Source organism: Lissotriton vulgaris, chromosome 2_1, assembly GCF_964263255.1.
Source record: "Lissotriton vulgaris chromosome 2_1, aLisVul1.2, whole genome shotgun sequence".
NCBI classification, from domain to species: Eukaryota; Metazoa; Chordata; class Amphibia; order Caudata; family Salamandridae; genus Lissotriton; species Lissotriton vulgaris.
Window position 1 is genome coordinate 437,132,944 of NC_141687.1, and position 17,926 is coordinate 437,150,869.

At 40.8% G+C, this 17,926-nt stretch overlaps 1 protein-coding gene across 1 annotated transcript in view; it reads right to left on the bottom strand.

Moving 5' to 3' along the window:
• Nucleotides 1-17,926, bottom strand: part of C2_1H2orf80 (chromosome 2_1 C2orf80 homolog) — a 299,006-nt gene that overhangs the window by 48,608 nt on the left and 232,472 nt on the right. Inside the window, exons 7-8 of the mRNA XM_086955343.1 lie at nt 3,802-3,889; nt 2,837-2,955 (exon numbers count right to left, since the gene is read on the bottom strand). Of these exons, the coding sequence (XP_086811469.1) occupies nt 2,837-2,955; nt 3,802-3,889 (207 nt within the window). The remainder of the gene's footprint in view (nt 1-2,836; nt 2,956-3,801; nt 3,890-17,926) is intronic.

Sequence of the window (17,926 nt, forward strand, 5' to 3'; positions counted from 1 at the left end):
ACAGTCCTGTCCTTCCTGGTTCAGCATGATCACAGCTCAACCCCCCTTGTGATGTCTAAACTGAATGCACATCCCCAACTCCTGTGTCTCCAAAACGAGACGCTGAACAAACAAACAGTCAGAGACACATAGAATGGTAAAGCAAGAAAATGCCCATTTTCTAAAAGTGGCATTTTCAAACACACAATTTAAAAACCACCTTTACCAAAAGATGTTTTAATAAATTCAGAGAGCCTAAACTCCATTCTCTATCTTGTCCCAATGGAAAGTTACACTTGTAAGATGTTACAAAGCAATACCCATGTTAGCGCATGGGACAGATCGCTTTGCAAAAGTGAAAAACAAAATTGGCAGTATTTTACTATCAGAACATGTGACACATACCAGTACATGTCCTACCTTTCACATACACAACACCCTGCCCATGGAAGTACTTTGGGTCTACCTGAGGGGAACCTTCCATGTAAGAAAAGGGAAGGTTAGTCCCTGGCAAGTGGGTGTACTTGCCAGGTCAACATGTTAGCTGCAAACTGTGCCTGGAGACACTACAGTGGTAGGCCTGAGACAGATTTACAGGGCTATTCATGCAGGTGGCTCAATCAGTGCTGCAAGCCCACTAGTAGCATTTGACTTACAGGCCCTGGCACATGCAGTGCAATTAAATAGGGACTTACCAGTAAATCAAATATGCAAATCATGGATAACCAATCATAGTCACAATTTACACAGAGAGCATATGCACTTTAGCACTGATCAGCAGTGGTAAAGTGCTCAGAGTCCTATAGCCAACAAAAACAGAAAAATAGGAGGCAAATGGCAAAAAGGTTTTGGGATAAACCTTCAAAAAGGACCAGGACTAACATTTGGCAGAATGCACTTCTTACTACGATATCTGGAGTATAGTCAGTGTAAGGTAGGGTTATCATTATGATACGCATTCATATATTCACTGCAACATGGGAGAGGAGTTGGCCTAACAGCTAGGGCAGTCAACCTGGAATCTGGGGAACCGGGTTGGAGTCTCGGCAAGGACGCACAACATGCTGTGATTCTGGGCAAATCACTTAATCTCCCTGTGCCTTACAAAAATGAATGTATCCTCGTGTAATGCAACTGGTGCTCTTGTAAAGCGCTCTGATACCCGATGCGTTTGGGATCTGTTTGCGCTATATATAACTCTGTAAAAACAACAACATTATAATAGTTGAATTATTTATCTTCTTAACCATTGTTGTAATGCTTGTAACAATGCGTTGTTTCATTCTACTAATAAATGCAGCTCAGGTATTTACACAAGAATCCAATTGCTTCAATAAATGTTTAAAATGCCAATTTATATTTTTCTTGTGTTTCACTTGGGCATGCCTAAGGTAACCAAGAAAGGGTAGATTTGTTTCCACAATTTCCTCAGTGGAGTCAGAGCGGTCATGTTCTGAGGTTGTAGACACCCTCGGGTACCCTATCAGCTTTAGGGGTCCAGATTTCACACTGTGAGCTAGACAGGAATTGGGCCAACATATTCTGATTATATGCATGGACTCAGTCCCCCTATCTTGACACATATGTTGTCCGAACCAAACGCACATTCGTACTTGATTAGTAGGAATTGAACTGTACAATATATTAATGCGTAATTAGTTAATCAAACCCTGTTACTTACTGTTCCCTTCCTCCTAACTCCTTTTACTCAAACACTCATGCTCACTGTCTTGAGAATTCATCTGATTCATGAACCCTCAAGCATTAGTCTTTGGAGACATTCAACATCACTTTCAAAATACAAGCAACACTGGTATTCTCCTCATTTTCCCCACACTTCTCAACTCCCTTAGTCACAGGCAATCTCAATAAGCGATCTGCTATTTAATTGTTACTGCCAGGCATGTATTGCAAATCAAAATTGCAATCCTGCGCGAAAAACAGCCATTTTACAAACCGTGGGGTTCTCCTAATCAGCACTTCTTGTGGTTAGAATGTGTACTAGTTGTTTATGGCCAGTGTAAGCAGAAAAGGGAGTACTCTACACATATTAAGATAGAGCTCCATGCCCCAATACTAGGCCAGCGTCTCATTCTGTGGTTGAGTACAAATGCTCCACATCCACCAAAGATCACAACTCATGAGCACCTGCTTCCAATTCTCCAGCATTATCTTGTAACAAAACTCCCACAAGACATACATTCTGGCATCAGTCATTATTATTGATTTTAAATGAGATTGAACAGTTTTAAAGCAGGAGCACTTGTCATCTCGCAAGGCATAGCCCCTTGCACAATTCATCCAGCACAAATAATGTATTTTTCTCTAACAACTTCCTCAAGTTTCAGCAACAAATCTTGGTATGAACCTTAGTGTTCTTCTAGTCCTATGAAGTCCTTTAATAGCTTATTTTTGGGTCTCAGTGCCTCCACAATATCTTCATTCAGAGTCGATTTGGGTTCATACCCATTTCTTCTGATGACATGTCACAAATACTCCTCACTCCTATCCTCGTCGCCAGTATAAAACCTACAGGCAGCAGATAAATGTAATCCTATTTAGTGAGAGCACAACCAGACTACAGTCATACAGGAGAGGAACCATCCAGTAACTGAATCAAAGTGGAGCCTTTGCCAGAGTCAGCACACACAGGAAATGTTGGAGATGGAAAGAGCCCACTGAATTAGATGTATGAAATAACTAACTATATGACACATTACCAGTGGTCCCCCGACCCAGTAAGAAGAGGATGACATCTGAGAAAGCATGATGACTTCTCTGAAGGTTGTGTTTCGTAAGTGTGGATTTTATTGTTTAAGGCTGTGACAAACTGCAACACACTATCACTTAGTTATACCTGTTCTGCGTTTTCTGTTTCTGAAGAGGTTTCTCTTCCTTCTCCATCGTTGCCACTTGCACTTCTTGCTGAAGATCCAATCGTATTCTTGTTCTGCGCAGCCTTTTGCAATCTGAGATCTTGTCCCAAAAAAACATGGCATACAATGTTTTATTTTGTTTCAATACAAAAGTAAAAATATTCAACTGGGTTCTATATAAGTTGCATGTATAATGTTCTTTGTATGATCAGTTGATGTTCTTTCAAAAGGAGGCGCTACAGATTTCTGAGAACACTGTGGATCTTGCAAACGAGAACTGGAAGCTTCTCCTGGCTCATTATACCACAGAAAGGGAAAACTGAAAATGAAACTCCACTGGTAAAGAGGAGTCTTCCATTACTTAGCCTGCTCGTGTGATGGGCGTTTCCGCCCACCACGTGCTTCATTGCTCCTCTTGCTCTTCTCTGCTCTTCACCATCCTGGTCTACTGAGCTGTACTCCCACAATACAACTGACCTGCCCTCAATGTGTCCCCAGGGCTGGGGACACATTAGGTGAGAAGGCATTACTCACTACTGCTGTCAGAACCGGGGAGCCTCTATCCACTGTCCTGCCCCCCTTTCTGCACAGGAAATATGCGATGGTCCTTCGTGGCTCACTGAGGCCCATTCCCCAAGGGTTATTAAGCATTTCCGAAGATAAAAGGGAGTCATTCCTGCTTCCCGTGGGAGCAAGGACCTTCGTTTTAACTCTAAATTAGCTTTGCATTTCTCATCCTATTTTTAAATTATGAATACGATTCATTTTTATTACATTTGGGCAGCATACTTTAACTTTTTGAACTGTTAACTTCCTATTGTATATTTGATGTTGTAATGATCCTGCCCTCTTGTGTGCAATTGGGCTATGACCACGGGCGCAAATAAATCAGTTATTTGCTAGTAACTGGAGCAGGACAGGTAGGTAACTCCAATCAAATACTCACCATGCTTCCAGATGTGTTTTGCAGCCTGTGGAGCAGTCAACATAGCAAATGGATGCAAAGAAAGGTTAAACGGCTGTTTCCTGAGGCCCTGAAAATACAATATACAACATAAGCTTTGTTGAGGAAGCTCAACGAGTTGAAATGTGCAGGTTTTAGTTTCTACTGTGTAATACCATAGGATTTCTGCAAGTACAGTGAAAGTCAGGTGCCGGTGCAAACACTTTTTTTTATAACAAACTCGGAATGATGACATAGAGATCCAAATAATAGACTTATGTCCAACTTTAGTGCATTAAGCACATTCCTGTAACTGTAAAACATAGGAAAATATGCGTTTCTTACTATGTGGCCAAATTCGGACACCCAGAATGTATTGCAATGTTGTCAAAGATTACTCTGAAAGAAAACTGTCCAGGCCCAATCTTGAACATGGCGCTGAAGTACGGAAGAAACATGTCCCTGTTTTTGGTGAGAAAGAGTTCTGTCTGTGTGTGAACAAGTGGAAGGATGCACAGGGGAGTACTTAAAAGGAGAGAGTCATTTCACTCAGTCTGCTGAAGTGTTATTTATTCCCATTTTGCTTTCTCCCACATATATAGCATGGGGCAATGGATCAACCCATTGGCTCTTATCACTGTGAGTGACGATGTTTTGCAGTGCACAAGTGCATATCCACTTGAAAAGTAGTCTACCACAACACCACTGCTCGTGGGCCCAGCTCTGCTTTCATTATTTTTGAAATGGTTAGTTTTTACATTTATTTTGCAGATACACGCCACTTTGAGATGGTAGTATCATTACTCTTAGCCTTTTATTGTATATTGCACCTTTGCTTCAGGGGCGTAGCTTGGTCAGTAAGACTGAGGGGTTGGAGGGCGATGGGGATTTGAACTTCAGATTTCCCAACAATCACGCTGGAGTATCTTGTGAAAATACTTTATATGAGAAGCAGGCATGAGGGGGGTTAAGGGTCAGTGCATTAGGACTCCGTAAAAGACAATATTTGTCAAACTAGCCAACATTTCTTAAAACCTTCAAAACAGAGAGAAGAGAGCGGTGTGTCTTTTGTCTGTGTGTATTTGAAAATGCCAGGTGAAAGGAACAGACACCTCATCATACCAGACTGAAAGCACGTTCTACCCAACTGTTCACTACAGATGACATTTTTTTGCCTCCAGATAGCGACGCCCTTGGTTTGTTTACCCGAATAATCATCATAGTTCTCACAAGTCTAAACCTAATGGCTTTGCCACTGCAAGTTACATTTTCCAACAGAAACGCTATATTGCCTGCTGATACATGTCATTATAGGCCTCCTACCCCCACCAACGACGACGTTGCCCCGTTACTACTCCAAGCACATACAAAAAACCGCAACTCTTTATGGTTTACAGTCAGTCCCAAAGCAGCGGTCACTGCGAAATTTCAGGCCATATGCAGTTGTGTTGTACTTCAGAATATAAACACGCAATGGCAGCATACCCAAAGAAAACTGAAATCAGTAGCCTAACATTTCATTCACTAAAGCCACAATTATGGTAATTGCTAGTATCAAACATTTATTGTACACTGTTGACGTGATTACATTTCCATAGCAACTTCACACTCTATATTATGGAACTGTAATTATATTAAGAGTAAATGATGGCATATGCAATGCATGCAACATCTTCCTCGTTTTGGGACCACGGACAAAAATCATTGCCTTGTGTACAGGTGGGCACGTGGAGGAAAGGGTGAGGGTTCAGCGGGTTTGGGAGGAGGGTACGGCAATTTGAATAATTGAGATCATGAACCACAACACTGGCTAGAGAAGTGACGGGATGTAAATAGTGCAGAGTATAGGACATGTCTTATAGAACCACAGATAACATACCTACTCGACTGCAGGCTCCCTTGAGCACGAAAGTAGGCGTTAAGTGCAAACAGCAAAATAAACACTCAGGGGCAGATTTACAAGCCCCTTGCGCCACTTTTGCATCACCTTTCCCATGTTAAAAATGACACAAAAGCGGCACAAAGGCTTGTAAATGTGCCCCTCTGGTTTGACAGAGCCCAAAGCATCATGGAATCCCAATTACACATCTCATATAGGTACAACCATTTCTTTTAGTTAACTTTAATAGACTATATTTGGGGGGCCATAATATCAGGAATGGGAGGGGTGTGGGGTGATGGATGGGCTTATCACTTCAATGGTACCGAAACCCACCAACTTCAAAATAAACGAGATAATATGAGTACAAACGAATTCTCTAACTTCAGAAAAGGTTTTTAAAATTAAAATATTTTTTTAATTAGTGTTTCCTTTTTGCTACATACCACGGCGCATTGTAATAATGTTTTGTATGTGCTTCTTTCTGCTAACGGGGTTCCAAAGCCGTCTTACCTGCACTGTGCTCCCAGGTGGGCTTCCGAAATCCCGAAAAAGGTTGAAAAGGGGATTCGTTGTGATTTCGCTGATTTGAGAGATGTTGAGTGAGAATTGTTGTTTTGTGTTGTGTTGTGTAATGTTATATCGATTTGCATGGCGCAGCTTGTCACCTGTGAGAGAATCCAGGTGCTGGAGCAAGAACGTAGGCCAGACGGTGCTCCTAGTTGAACAGCCAGGTCTTCAGTTTCTTGCAGATATTGAGAACTGGAGTAGCAATCCTGATGTGTTAAGGAAGTACAATCTAGTTCTTGGTGAAGATGAAGGAGAAGGCACTCCCTCCGGACCTACTTCTGTGGATGCGGAGGACTCGTACGAGGTAGAGAGAGGAGGAGCGTAGCTGTCTGGAAGGTTGGTAGAGTTGATGTTTATTGCTATTGTTGAGGTATGCTGGTTCAATGTTGTGGAGGGCTTTGTAGGTGTGGATAGGAGCTTGAATATGCAATGTTTCTGGATGGGTACCCAGTATAGCTCATTGAGGTAGGGAGTGATGTGAGCTCTTCTGGGGACGTCTAGGATGGGTCTGGTGGCGGTGATTTGGATGGTTTGAAATCTTTGCCTGAGCTGGTTGGATAAGCCAACGTAGAGTATGTAGCCATAGTTGACCCTGCTGGTTATGACCGCCTATGTGACTATGCGCCTTGTGTGCTCGAGGAGCAATTTAAAAATCTTGCAAAGCATTCTGAAGATGAGGCACAGGGCCGGACTGGCAGGAGCGGGCATCGGGCATTTCCCGGTGGGCCACCAGGGTGGGGGGCGGTTTTGGGCCCCGGGGGACTGTTTTTGTTACAGGGCCGTTTTAACAGCATAGCTACAAAATCGGCCCCTGTAACAAAATCGGCCAAAACTGGCCCTGGCAAATAGCTCAGCTGTACCCCCAACCCGGCGGCCGATTTTGGTACCCAGTCCGGCCCGATTGGGCAACAGGCTGTGATCTCTCCATTTACCTGTTTGTTCATTATGAGTTTGTTGTCAAGGATAATGCCAAGGTTTCTGACGTGGTCTGTGGGGTGGGCGTGGAACCAAAGTGGAGTGGCCATCAGGAGGAGTCCCAGGGGGAGCTCTGGTTTCCGAAAATCAGGATCTCGGTTTTGTCTGTGTTGAGTTTAAGGCATTTCGCTGGCATACAGTTGGCCATGTTGGACATACAGGAGATGAAATTGGTTCTGTTGTTGTTGCCAGTGTTAGTGAGGGAGAGGATGAGTTTAGTATCATCAGCAAATGAGACAAAGTTAATGCTATGTGCTCTTATGATTCAGACGATGGGTGCCATGTACACATTAAGCAGGGTTGGGAGGAGGGAGGAGCCTTTGGGTACTTTGCAGTCGAGCTTCTTGTGTTCAGAGGGGAAGGTGGAAAGTCTGACTCCCTGGGTCCTGTTGGAAAGGCAATCCAACTCAGGGCAGCCCCTTGAACTCCTGAGTCCAGGAGAGCGGTCATCTCTCCTCTGTCCGTGATGGTCCGAATTTGTCTGTTGCTGCCAGGCGGGCAGTTTCCATGCTGTGGTTGCTGCAGAACACTGACTGGGTGGAGTCCAGCAGGTTATGCAGTTTAATTTGGGCTTGTTGATCTCTTTCTCCAGGACTTTGGCCAAGAAAGGGAGGAGCAAGATAGGTCTGTAATATCTGAGATATTTCGGTTTGGCCAAGGATGTCTTTATTAGGGCTGTGATTTCTGCATGTTTCCAACTCTCCGGGAAGCTTCCCTTGAGGATGGAGGAGTTGATAATGGTGGTGAACTTAGAGCTGATGAGTGTGCTTCCCAGATTGTACATGTGGTGGGGGCAGGGGTTAGCCCGGGACCCTGAATAGATTGTCTGTATGTTTCTGGCAGTGTTGCCTATGGTGAGAGGGCTCCAGTTCATTAAAAGTTGTTGGTCCTGGTGGTGGTGGGGGCTTGTATGATGATGCCTTCCATGGTGGGTTAGGGTGAAAAGTCAGTGAAAATCTTGAGAATATTGTTGTGGAAAAAGCCAGAGAAGGCTTCGCAGAGGACCTGTGAGAGGATGATAGTATTGGAACTGCTGTAGGATTAGTTAATTATTTGATGTCGAAGAGTTCTTTGTCAGAGTTGGAGCAGGCTTCGAGTCGCAGCTATCCTGACTACTTTGATCTGTGTGTTGCACCTTTTGAGTGCAGCTTTGTAGGTGTCTCTAGAGATGTTGTCCCACCTAGTTCTCCATCTCTTTCTAGTTATTTACAATAGCTCTTGGAATCTCTCAGGTTTTGTGGGATGTTGGAATAGTATAATTTACTATTCCAACTCCAGTCTGTGCAACAGTAAGGAAGGTGTTGGATTTTAACTCACAACAACTTCTGACCATAGAGCAAGTCGTTGTTCTGACTTGCAGAGTAATGGCATACGTTTTTGTGGTAAACAATGTTTACCTTTCAAAGCTATTCCTACCCTTGGCATGCCTACCAGAACCCATTCTCTGAAGGTACAAAGAGTTCCCAGGGCATGAGGGACAAAACCTAGGGGATACTAAGTGTTTTCCAATATCGAAAGAGCCATGTAAAAGCCTTTCACAGGGAAATTGAAAGGCTTTGCAGGCGCCAGGATTTATACTGTAAGAGTGCATGCATAATTAAAACTCATACCCTTCACCTGGAAAGCAGACAAATCCGGTGAAGATAAACAATGTTGTCCCTTACTGTTTCCACTACATGAGAAATCGCTAGAAAGGGAAAGAGGGGCGGACGATCAGGACAGGTCCAATGATGAGGCGCAGGTCTTTGTGTCCAGAATTTTCCCATGGAGCGGCGGGTGAAAAATGTGAAACCTCAGACATGTCTGAACTGGATAAGCTTTACCACCCAATATCTTCAGAGTGATTACTGGGCATCAAGTGGGTGACCTATGTGGCTAGTGAAGTGCTCAACCTTTGAACAAAGAGGTCAGTTCATACCAGCGAGTGTAATGCCCCCACCCAACTCTGAATGGCAAGGTCACCCTTACTCCAGAGATCGATGCAAAAATGTTGAGCTTTCCAGCAGAGGTAATTAGAGAACCTAGGAAAGAATCGACAGTTCCTGGTGGGTTTGCTAGGATGAACTCTTGACTGCTGTGGGTGTCTTTGATATAGGAGAGGAAGCAAAAGTCCTGATTAGCAACAGCTGCCCAGCCATAATCTCCACTGATGGCTCTATGAGCCAGATGCCTATTAGGAAACACCAACTGTGCGTTCTCAATGGCGAGAAGGTGAACCCTGCTTAGGGTATCTGGCTTAGTCAGAAGCTGTGGCTTGACACAAAACGGTGGGTCACCCTGCAGAATGTGATGAGGGCCCCCAAGTCTCTCATATCTCACATATATCATTGGCCTTGGGTTGAGTAGGGACCCCTTGAAGTATTGGGGAGCCACTTAAGGGTTGGGGAATCCCTGCACCTCAGGGGCTGCAAGGGCCTGTGCTACTCCACTGTTCAGAAACTAGAGCAGTGGCATAAGGCTACTTGTTTCATAAAGTGTAATCCTCCATTTAAAAGATCTTCGGAGCAAGGTTTTTGCAGGGGTTGAGCGAGGCAGGGGATGCTTGACTGTCAATAATGATCTCAGATGTTCCCAAAGAGGATAAGAAGTAGGCACCCCAAAGAATGGCAAGGTAATAGGATAGGCACGTTCTTTCTCTGTTTTAGTAAATGTTTAATTCCCTTGTCATTCATCCAGGATAGTTTTCAAACAAAGGCACTAAACTAAACTGTGTGATGAAGTTTTTAAGACGCTGGGCTGGGTTGCATAGAAACGGTCAGGATCTCCAAATTTCCAATGTATTTTTAAAAGATACCAGCAGGTCAGCAGGTAGGTCATGTGATATTACGGTGGCATGTTCAAAAATTGGTCAGAAAAATTAAATGTTAAAAAAGTAATCACAGCCAGGACTGCAGTGATTACTAAGTTCCAAAAGCCATATTATGCAGTAGCTCGACCAATGTATGGGTACAGAAAAGGCAGATAATGTAGCAGATTAAACAACTATTTGTCTCATGTTTAGTGTAATTATCAAACGAATGTTGTCATTTTAAGATGTGTAGAAAATGGATCATTGTACTGTAGTAAATAAATTTTTAAGAAAATAAGTATACACGTTCAGCAGACTCAATTAAAAGTGGGACACTGTTTTAATAACCGTGTCCTTTCTAACTTCCAGAGTGAAATATTATTCACAGTGTTCCATTCACACAGAAAAAAGGCTACATTTCCTTACGTCTTGTAAAAAGCATTGATAAAACCAAGGGGTATAGATTTTCTTTTATAAATGAAAGTGCTTCCTAAATGAACATCAGTTGTGTATGCGTACTTGTGCAGAGTGTTGAGTGGGTGAATGGGAAAATGTGTCCAAGATTAGATGAATGAACGAATTAGTGAGTGCGTGGATGGATAAATATATAAAATCTGGCCAGAGTCACGTGGGTAAAAGGAGGCTAGCTCCCACTCCTGTTGCTTCCTTCCCCATCCCGCCATGCTCCCAGTCACTCACCCGTTTAACAGTGTGCAGCCACCCTCACATTTAGCACATCAATACCAGCCACTTTCATACACAAAAAGTCTGATATATTAGATTCATTGGAGCTATTGGATTTGCCAATGCTTGTTGAAACAGTAGGTAAGAAATCATGTCAAGGACTAGCCTGCTGGGTGCTCATTTGAACACCAGAGTGACACAACATGAATGGAACTAAGCAGGTAGTACTAAAATCCATTGGCGGTCTAAGTTTATGAATGAAAACACACCCCACATGCACCTGCTTTAAAATGATCCACTGTCTATCAGATGGTATTTTAAAGGGTTAAAAAATGATTTACCGTGGCGTGGCCAAAACGGAAAAAAGACGGCGGCATAGCTGCGGCACTCTGCACCACCGTTCCCGTTGCATTGTCTATACGGGAGGGAAATTCCTTCACCTTCTTCAAACGATTTTGGTTTCCAGCTCCTTTGCATAGCGGTCAGTTTTTGTGCAAATGAATTGCCGTTTTTCATCAATTTTGTGCTACTTTGACAGCGCGACTCATTTCCACTCAAAACATCCCTCCGTGTCTCGATCACCACTCTGCTTGAAAATCTTATAATGCCTATTTTTTTCTGCACTTCTGGAACACCTATGCTTTGAATTGCTATGATGGACAGATAATTTCTTTCTGCATGCTGGAACTCTGCTTCTTTTAACTTTTATTTCTGTCATGTGAGTGGAATAACCTGCTTAATCCGAGTCAGCCGCCATTTTGTGCTCTACTCGATTCGCAAATTAAATGTATTTTCATTCAATATAAATGGTCTTCACTATGCCATTTCTACTGATGTTATGCTTCATAACCTGTTCTTGAATAACAGCTTGTTCCATTAGAGGGAGGTCTTTTACATTTTAAATGTTTTGAATCCACGCTGCAGTACTTTGAGCCACTCTTCTACATCCTTAACTGCAGAGCCTATGATTCCTTCTTTATTTGGCCATTTCATCTTGCTTCTTTATCATACAGTAACCCTATTATTGAAGAGTAAACCTTTACTAGTTTAGTTTCAGTTTTTACTTACTAAACTCCACCCTCCCTATATGGGGAGATTGAAGAACCTTAAACTCACTGCTTCTTCCAAGGCCACTGCATGCTCAGACTCAGACTCCAACTTCAACAAAATGGATGACTCTTTTTCTAAGAAACCTGATCATTCAACAGGCACCATTCCTAAAACACAGTCCTCAAGCAAATTACTTGTGATTTCTAACAAACTGCCCAAAAAAATCCTTCTTGTCCAGTGAACTCTTCCTCAACCTACATGAATCTAATTCTTGAGGAAATCTGTGCTTTAAAAACTTTCTTAGAGAAAACTAACAAGACTTTACAATTTGTGAATGACAAATGGTTCTGCATTAGACTCACGAATCCCTTCAAGTCTCGTGTTCCCATATTTCTTCTCTAGAATCTGAAGTCTCACTACTTAAAAAACAAGCTGAGAACTAAGAAAATCGAAATTGCAGGAATAATCTCAGAATTTATGGTCTCCCTAAAAATATTGAGGGTTCCAATCCAACCGCCTTTTTTCAGTAATTTTTGCTTAAACTCTTAGACTTAGATACTTCTCCTCCTCTGAACATTCAAAGAACACAGAGACATGGGCCTAAAACTTCTGTGAAACCTCGTGGTGTCATCATATTCATCATTGTATTCCTGCAATACACTGACTTTCTAGTTCTGTCTGCCGTCAAGTCCAAAAAGCACATTTGGTGGGAAGGACATAGTCTATTTTTCTCTCAAGATGTAGCTAAAATCACAGCAGACCGTCAGAAAAAATACCTGGATCTGCGTCCTCAACTTCGTGCTATCCATGCCAGATTTGGTCTTTTACATCCTTGCATTTTCAAAGTGACATATAAAGAAAAGACTACAACTTTTGAGGAGCCAGCGGTGCTACAAGAATTATTTCGTCTTCATGGAGCCGATGTCATGGACACTTCAAACTTACATCATTAGTGCTCTTTTTTGCTCCACCCTGTGTAGATGCTTTGCTGTTCTGGTTATACATTGAGTGTTATTTCACTTGTTTTCTCGTAATGTTCTAGCACTTTGTCGTTTTATGTATTTTTCTCTTGTCACTTTTTCTAGTGTGCTTGTCGATTTTTTTTGTTATGTTTTTTCTCCTTATGCGTATAGGTGTTTTGTTCCTACAATCCATTAAATTTTTCGTTCCCCATCTATGTCAAAGTTCTGACTGTGGTTCCTCTATTATTCGGTGGAGCTCTGGCCCGGTCATCGACGTCTTCTGGTGTAGTCACCCCCATTTCGTGTCATATTTGTAGGGATGTCTTTTAGTTGTCATTTGTATGACTTGTACCTTCTCTTTGTTCTTTATCTTTTCCATTCTTTATCGGCTTACTCTTGTGTTGCCCCTTCTTCATTCTTTTTTCTCTCTTTTATTTTTTATTTTCTATCCTCTCATTTTTTAAGTCCTTGTAATTTTCTAACACATTCGCTTAATTTCTCTCGCCTTTTCTTCTTATTTATTTTTTAAACAACTCTCATTAATTTTCTATTAAGCATAATGTTTGTTCATACTTTTTTCATTAAATTACATTTCGGGTCACTACCTGGAACATTAAAGGATTGAACAATCCTATTAAAAGGCAACGGGTGCTGTCCCATCTAGCAAAACTAAAAAACAATATTGCTTTACTCCAAGCATCTCACATCTCAGATGATGAAGCTTCCATGTTGAAAAGATGCTGGCTAGGTCATGTGTTTAGCTCTCAGACTTTAAATAAGAAAAATGGGGTTTTGATTTTATGTCAGAAAAAAATTGCATGTTTCAGTTGTTCATCAGGAAGCTGATACTGAAGGTCGTTGGGTTATTGTTTACATTCTTATAGATAAGATTCCTTTATTTATTTGTAATGTATACGCCCCTACTTCGGTCGATAAGGTTTTCTGGATTAATGTTTCTAAAAATTACGTACATTTGATGAGGAATACATTATATTTGGTGGTGACTGTAACCAAATTCTTGATCCCATTTTAGATAGGAACTTTAGAGTTAAGTTTGTCCCCTCTAAAATGCATTCACAATTTACTTCCACAGTACGACAGAATGCGTTTGTTGACATTTGGCATCTTTGCCCTGGCCTTAGAGAATATAGTTTTTAGTTCGGCCCCGAATCATTCACAATCTTGTATTGATTTCCTTTTCCTCAGCAAATCCTTAGCCCAACATGCCATTCAATCTGAAATTGGTTAAATCCTAATCTCAGACCACGCCCCCGTACTTGTTGATATTCATCTCATCCCATTTTCACCTCACCTGGGCAGATGGCATTTCAACAATTCCCTACTCCTTGACCCTAATTTCTATCAAAAATTCAACTCCTTTGCCTCTGAATGTTTTACTATTAACAATTCCCCGGACTCTCCCTTTGTTATGGTATGGGATTCCTTTAACACCGCACCTTAAAAAAATTAAACAATTAGAATATACATAAAATCATTCTAATAATGAGTCTTTTTAGAAAAACCAAACCTTATCGAGGCTAAACTCACTTTTAATAAATTATCTACGGAAGCTGCTTCCAACTACCAATTGAAAAGTAGCTCTCGTTATTATGGAGGCCAAAACAAAATGGGGAAATTACTAGCTAACTACTTGAAAGTAAGAAAGGGAAGAACAAGAATAGAGTCTTTAAGGATGAAGATATTGTGAATGAATTTGCTTCCTTTTACAAGAGCCTATATATTCCTGAATCATAACCAGATCAATCTGATCTTCTTACCTACTTTCATTCCATCCCCTCTCCGCCTTCTAATCACATTGATTTTGAGTCTTTAGGAGTAGATATTTCTTTAGCAGATATATCCCATGCCATCTCAATGTTACGTCGTGCGAAGACGCCCGGACCAGATGGTTTTACCATTGAATTTTATAATCATTTTGAGAAAATTCTTTTACCTAATCTCTTACTTTTATTCCACTCTTTCTCTGATGAAGGATCTTCTCGGGGCTCATTTCAGGAAGCGTTGATCCGATTAATTCCTAAGAAGGATAAGGACCATTCTCTATGTAAGAACTATCAGCCTATCTCTTTAGTTAACACAGATTATACGTGTTTTGCTTAGATTTTTGCTCTCAATATTGATCCTATTCTGCCTGATCTTATTGGCCCTGAACAATCAGGTTTCGTTAAAGGGAGACTTCCTTCTGACAATTCTCTGTTTTTTTTTAATGCTCTAAGCAAGTCTTCTTCCTTGGATCATCCGATTGCCGCGATCACCTTAGATGCTGAAAAAGCGTTTAATAGGATTGGTTGGGATGTTATTTTTCATGCTTTGAAGTGGGCTGTCTTCCCTCCCAAATTCATTGCTTTAATTTCTTTATTGTATTCAGGTCCCCATGCTTCAATTTTCATCAACGGTAAAACATCTGTTTATTTCCCATTACGCAGGGGGGTAAGACAGAGTTGCCCTTTGTCTCCCTTATTATTTGTTATGGCATTGGAACCTTTTTTAACTAAGATTCGACAGGATGACCGCATTACAGGGTTCCATTTTGGCTCCTATCAAGTTAAAATGTCAGTCTATGCGGATGACATTCTTCTATATTGTTCCAATCCCAAAACTACTCTCACTACCTTTCTTTAGCAAGTAGCCTCTTTTTCATTTCATTAAATGCTGACATATGTGAAATTTTGCCTTTGAACATCTTGTGTCAAAAACATGTTGGGTTTTCTTGGCAACTAATTAATCAAATATTTAGGCTTGTGGTTTGCACCTTTAATACCTGAAACATTAAAGCTAAATTTCGATTATATTACAAAAAAATTAAATGATACTATTAGTCATAGGCACCCCCTTTTCTTGGTGGGGTCGCTTGGACTCAATTAAGATGATGCTCTACCCTCTAATAATATATACTATCTCTTTGATCCCTAATCACATTCCTGAGTATCATTTTAAGAAAATTAACTCCACTTGGATAAAATTCCTATGGAAGGGTAAACCATCTTGTATAGCCTTTCGTCTTTAAAGAAAGATAGACCTAACGGAGGTCTTAGATTTCTTGATTTTAAAACGTATCATTCCGCATTTTCATTAAAACTAGCTGCTCGTTGGATATCTACTGATCTCCCTTTATATCCTCTTTGGAAAATTCTTTTATTACCTCACAAGTTCTATTATTTTGCGCTGCGTCCTCACCATTTCTTTCTGAGCATCTCTTGTCTGTGGGATTTAGTATATCCCTCCTAGGTAAGGTCCATTTAAAATATCCCTGAGCTCCCTCTTCTCAGAGAAGAGGTTGTAGCCCTTGGTGGAACCAGGCTTTCCCACCAAGAGGAGGTACCCAGATGAAGCATGCCACCTTCGGTGGGTGAGGGTATTCGTCCTGACAGGGATTTCTCCCACATAAGGTTCCTGTGAGACTCCAGTCCGTTACTTGCTGCGCTTAGTTTTGTAAAGTACAGACCCAAGGATTTGTTTGTGTCGATATTTAATTATTTAGGGGAATCTTTTCCTTGCAGGTCTTTAAACTGGTTCCCTTGGACCCTCCCCCATTCTTTGTGTTATAGAAATCTTTTATTGCCCCTATCGATTTTCAGGAATTTTTATTATTTTCTTCCACCACTGCTTTCATGTGTTCTCCTGTCCGATCTTTATCGTATCCCTCTACTAGTTCCCTTTATCAATTACCTATTTGGCATAATAAATTGTTAAGGGTCCGTAATTGTTCTATATAATGGAAATCCTGGCATTCTAGAGGTTTAAAGTGGATTTCTCAGCTTATATTTAACTCCCAACCCCTCACTTTCTCTGATCTTCAATCTCAATTTTCTTTACCCTCGACATCTAGATCGCAATATAATCTTCTTTATTCTTTTCTTATCCAATTTCTCCATAATATACCAGGCAACATTAACTTTCCTGTAAATTACAGAAATCTATCCCCTATATTGGATAATTCCCCCTCGGCATCCATTATTTACAAAACAATACATCTTCCCAAAGATCGGCAAAAATCATGACATTTTCACAAGAATGGTCAACTAATACATGGTATAAATTATGGTCCAAACTTCAGAAAACCTCTCGGGCTGCTAATACCACACAAACCCTTTTTTTCATTTATCATTGGGTACTATATTCCCCAGTATCACTAGCATCCTTTTCATCAGAAACGCCTTCTTCCTGTTGGTCTTGTTCTTGCCCTGCTGCAGACCTAAAACATATGTTGTTTGAATGTCTCTCCATCCTCCAATTTTGGCAATCGGTTTGGTCCCAAATTGAGATAATTTTTAAAGTTCAGATCCCCTTTTCCATCACAAATGTATTTCTGGGTACCTTATCTCCTCAATGGCCTCAATTACCACTAAGTTTTAAACTTTTAGATCTATTATTAGATATTGCATTTCATCTAATAACCCCGAATGGGAAACAAGCTGATAAAGTCACTTTGAGATCCTGGTAGAATGCTGTTTGCTTCCATCATCGGCTTGACACTAACTATGTATCTCCCATTTCACTAGCATTCAAAAGGGATCTCCTCTGGCTTCCCTTAACACATTATTTATCTGTAAGTGCCTCTTCAATTGTTGCTTCTAAATATGTATCAGATGATGTACGGATGATGATGTACGGAAACCACCTTAATTTTCTCCCTTTGCCTTTTCATTACCAGATGTTTAGTTGGTTCTTACTTCTGAATGTTTATTACCATATTTTTCAATTTTATTATAGTTATGCTTACAGTGTTCAAAGTTTACTACACACTTGTTATTTTTCTTAATTGATATATGTTAATTATTCCTTGTTTCTTTTCCTTTGTCCTTTTTCTTACTGTTTTATATGATGTATTTTTCTTTTGTTTGCAGCATGACAGTCATATCCTTACGCAGTTTTTACTATATTTCTCCACTTCAATGTCAAATAGGATATGCTATATTCATTTTTTTGCTGTATTTCTCCAGTTTTTTCCTCAATAAAATCAAACTTAAAAAAAAGATGATTTGCACGGAGAGTATTGCGATTTATCAGTAACTGGCGTGCAATTTTATTTTTTAATATATGTCTATAAAAGTGCTCATACACTAAATATCCATTCATAGTCACCTGGCTCCTCTAGTATACATTAAAGATGTAAGCATAGGTAAATAACAGAGCTGTAACCATCAGATATGTGGTTGAGATGCCACTCTATACTTAAAAAGTTAGGGCTGCATTGAT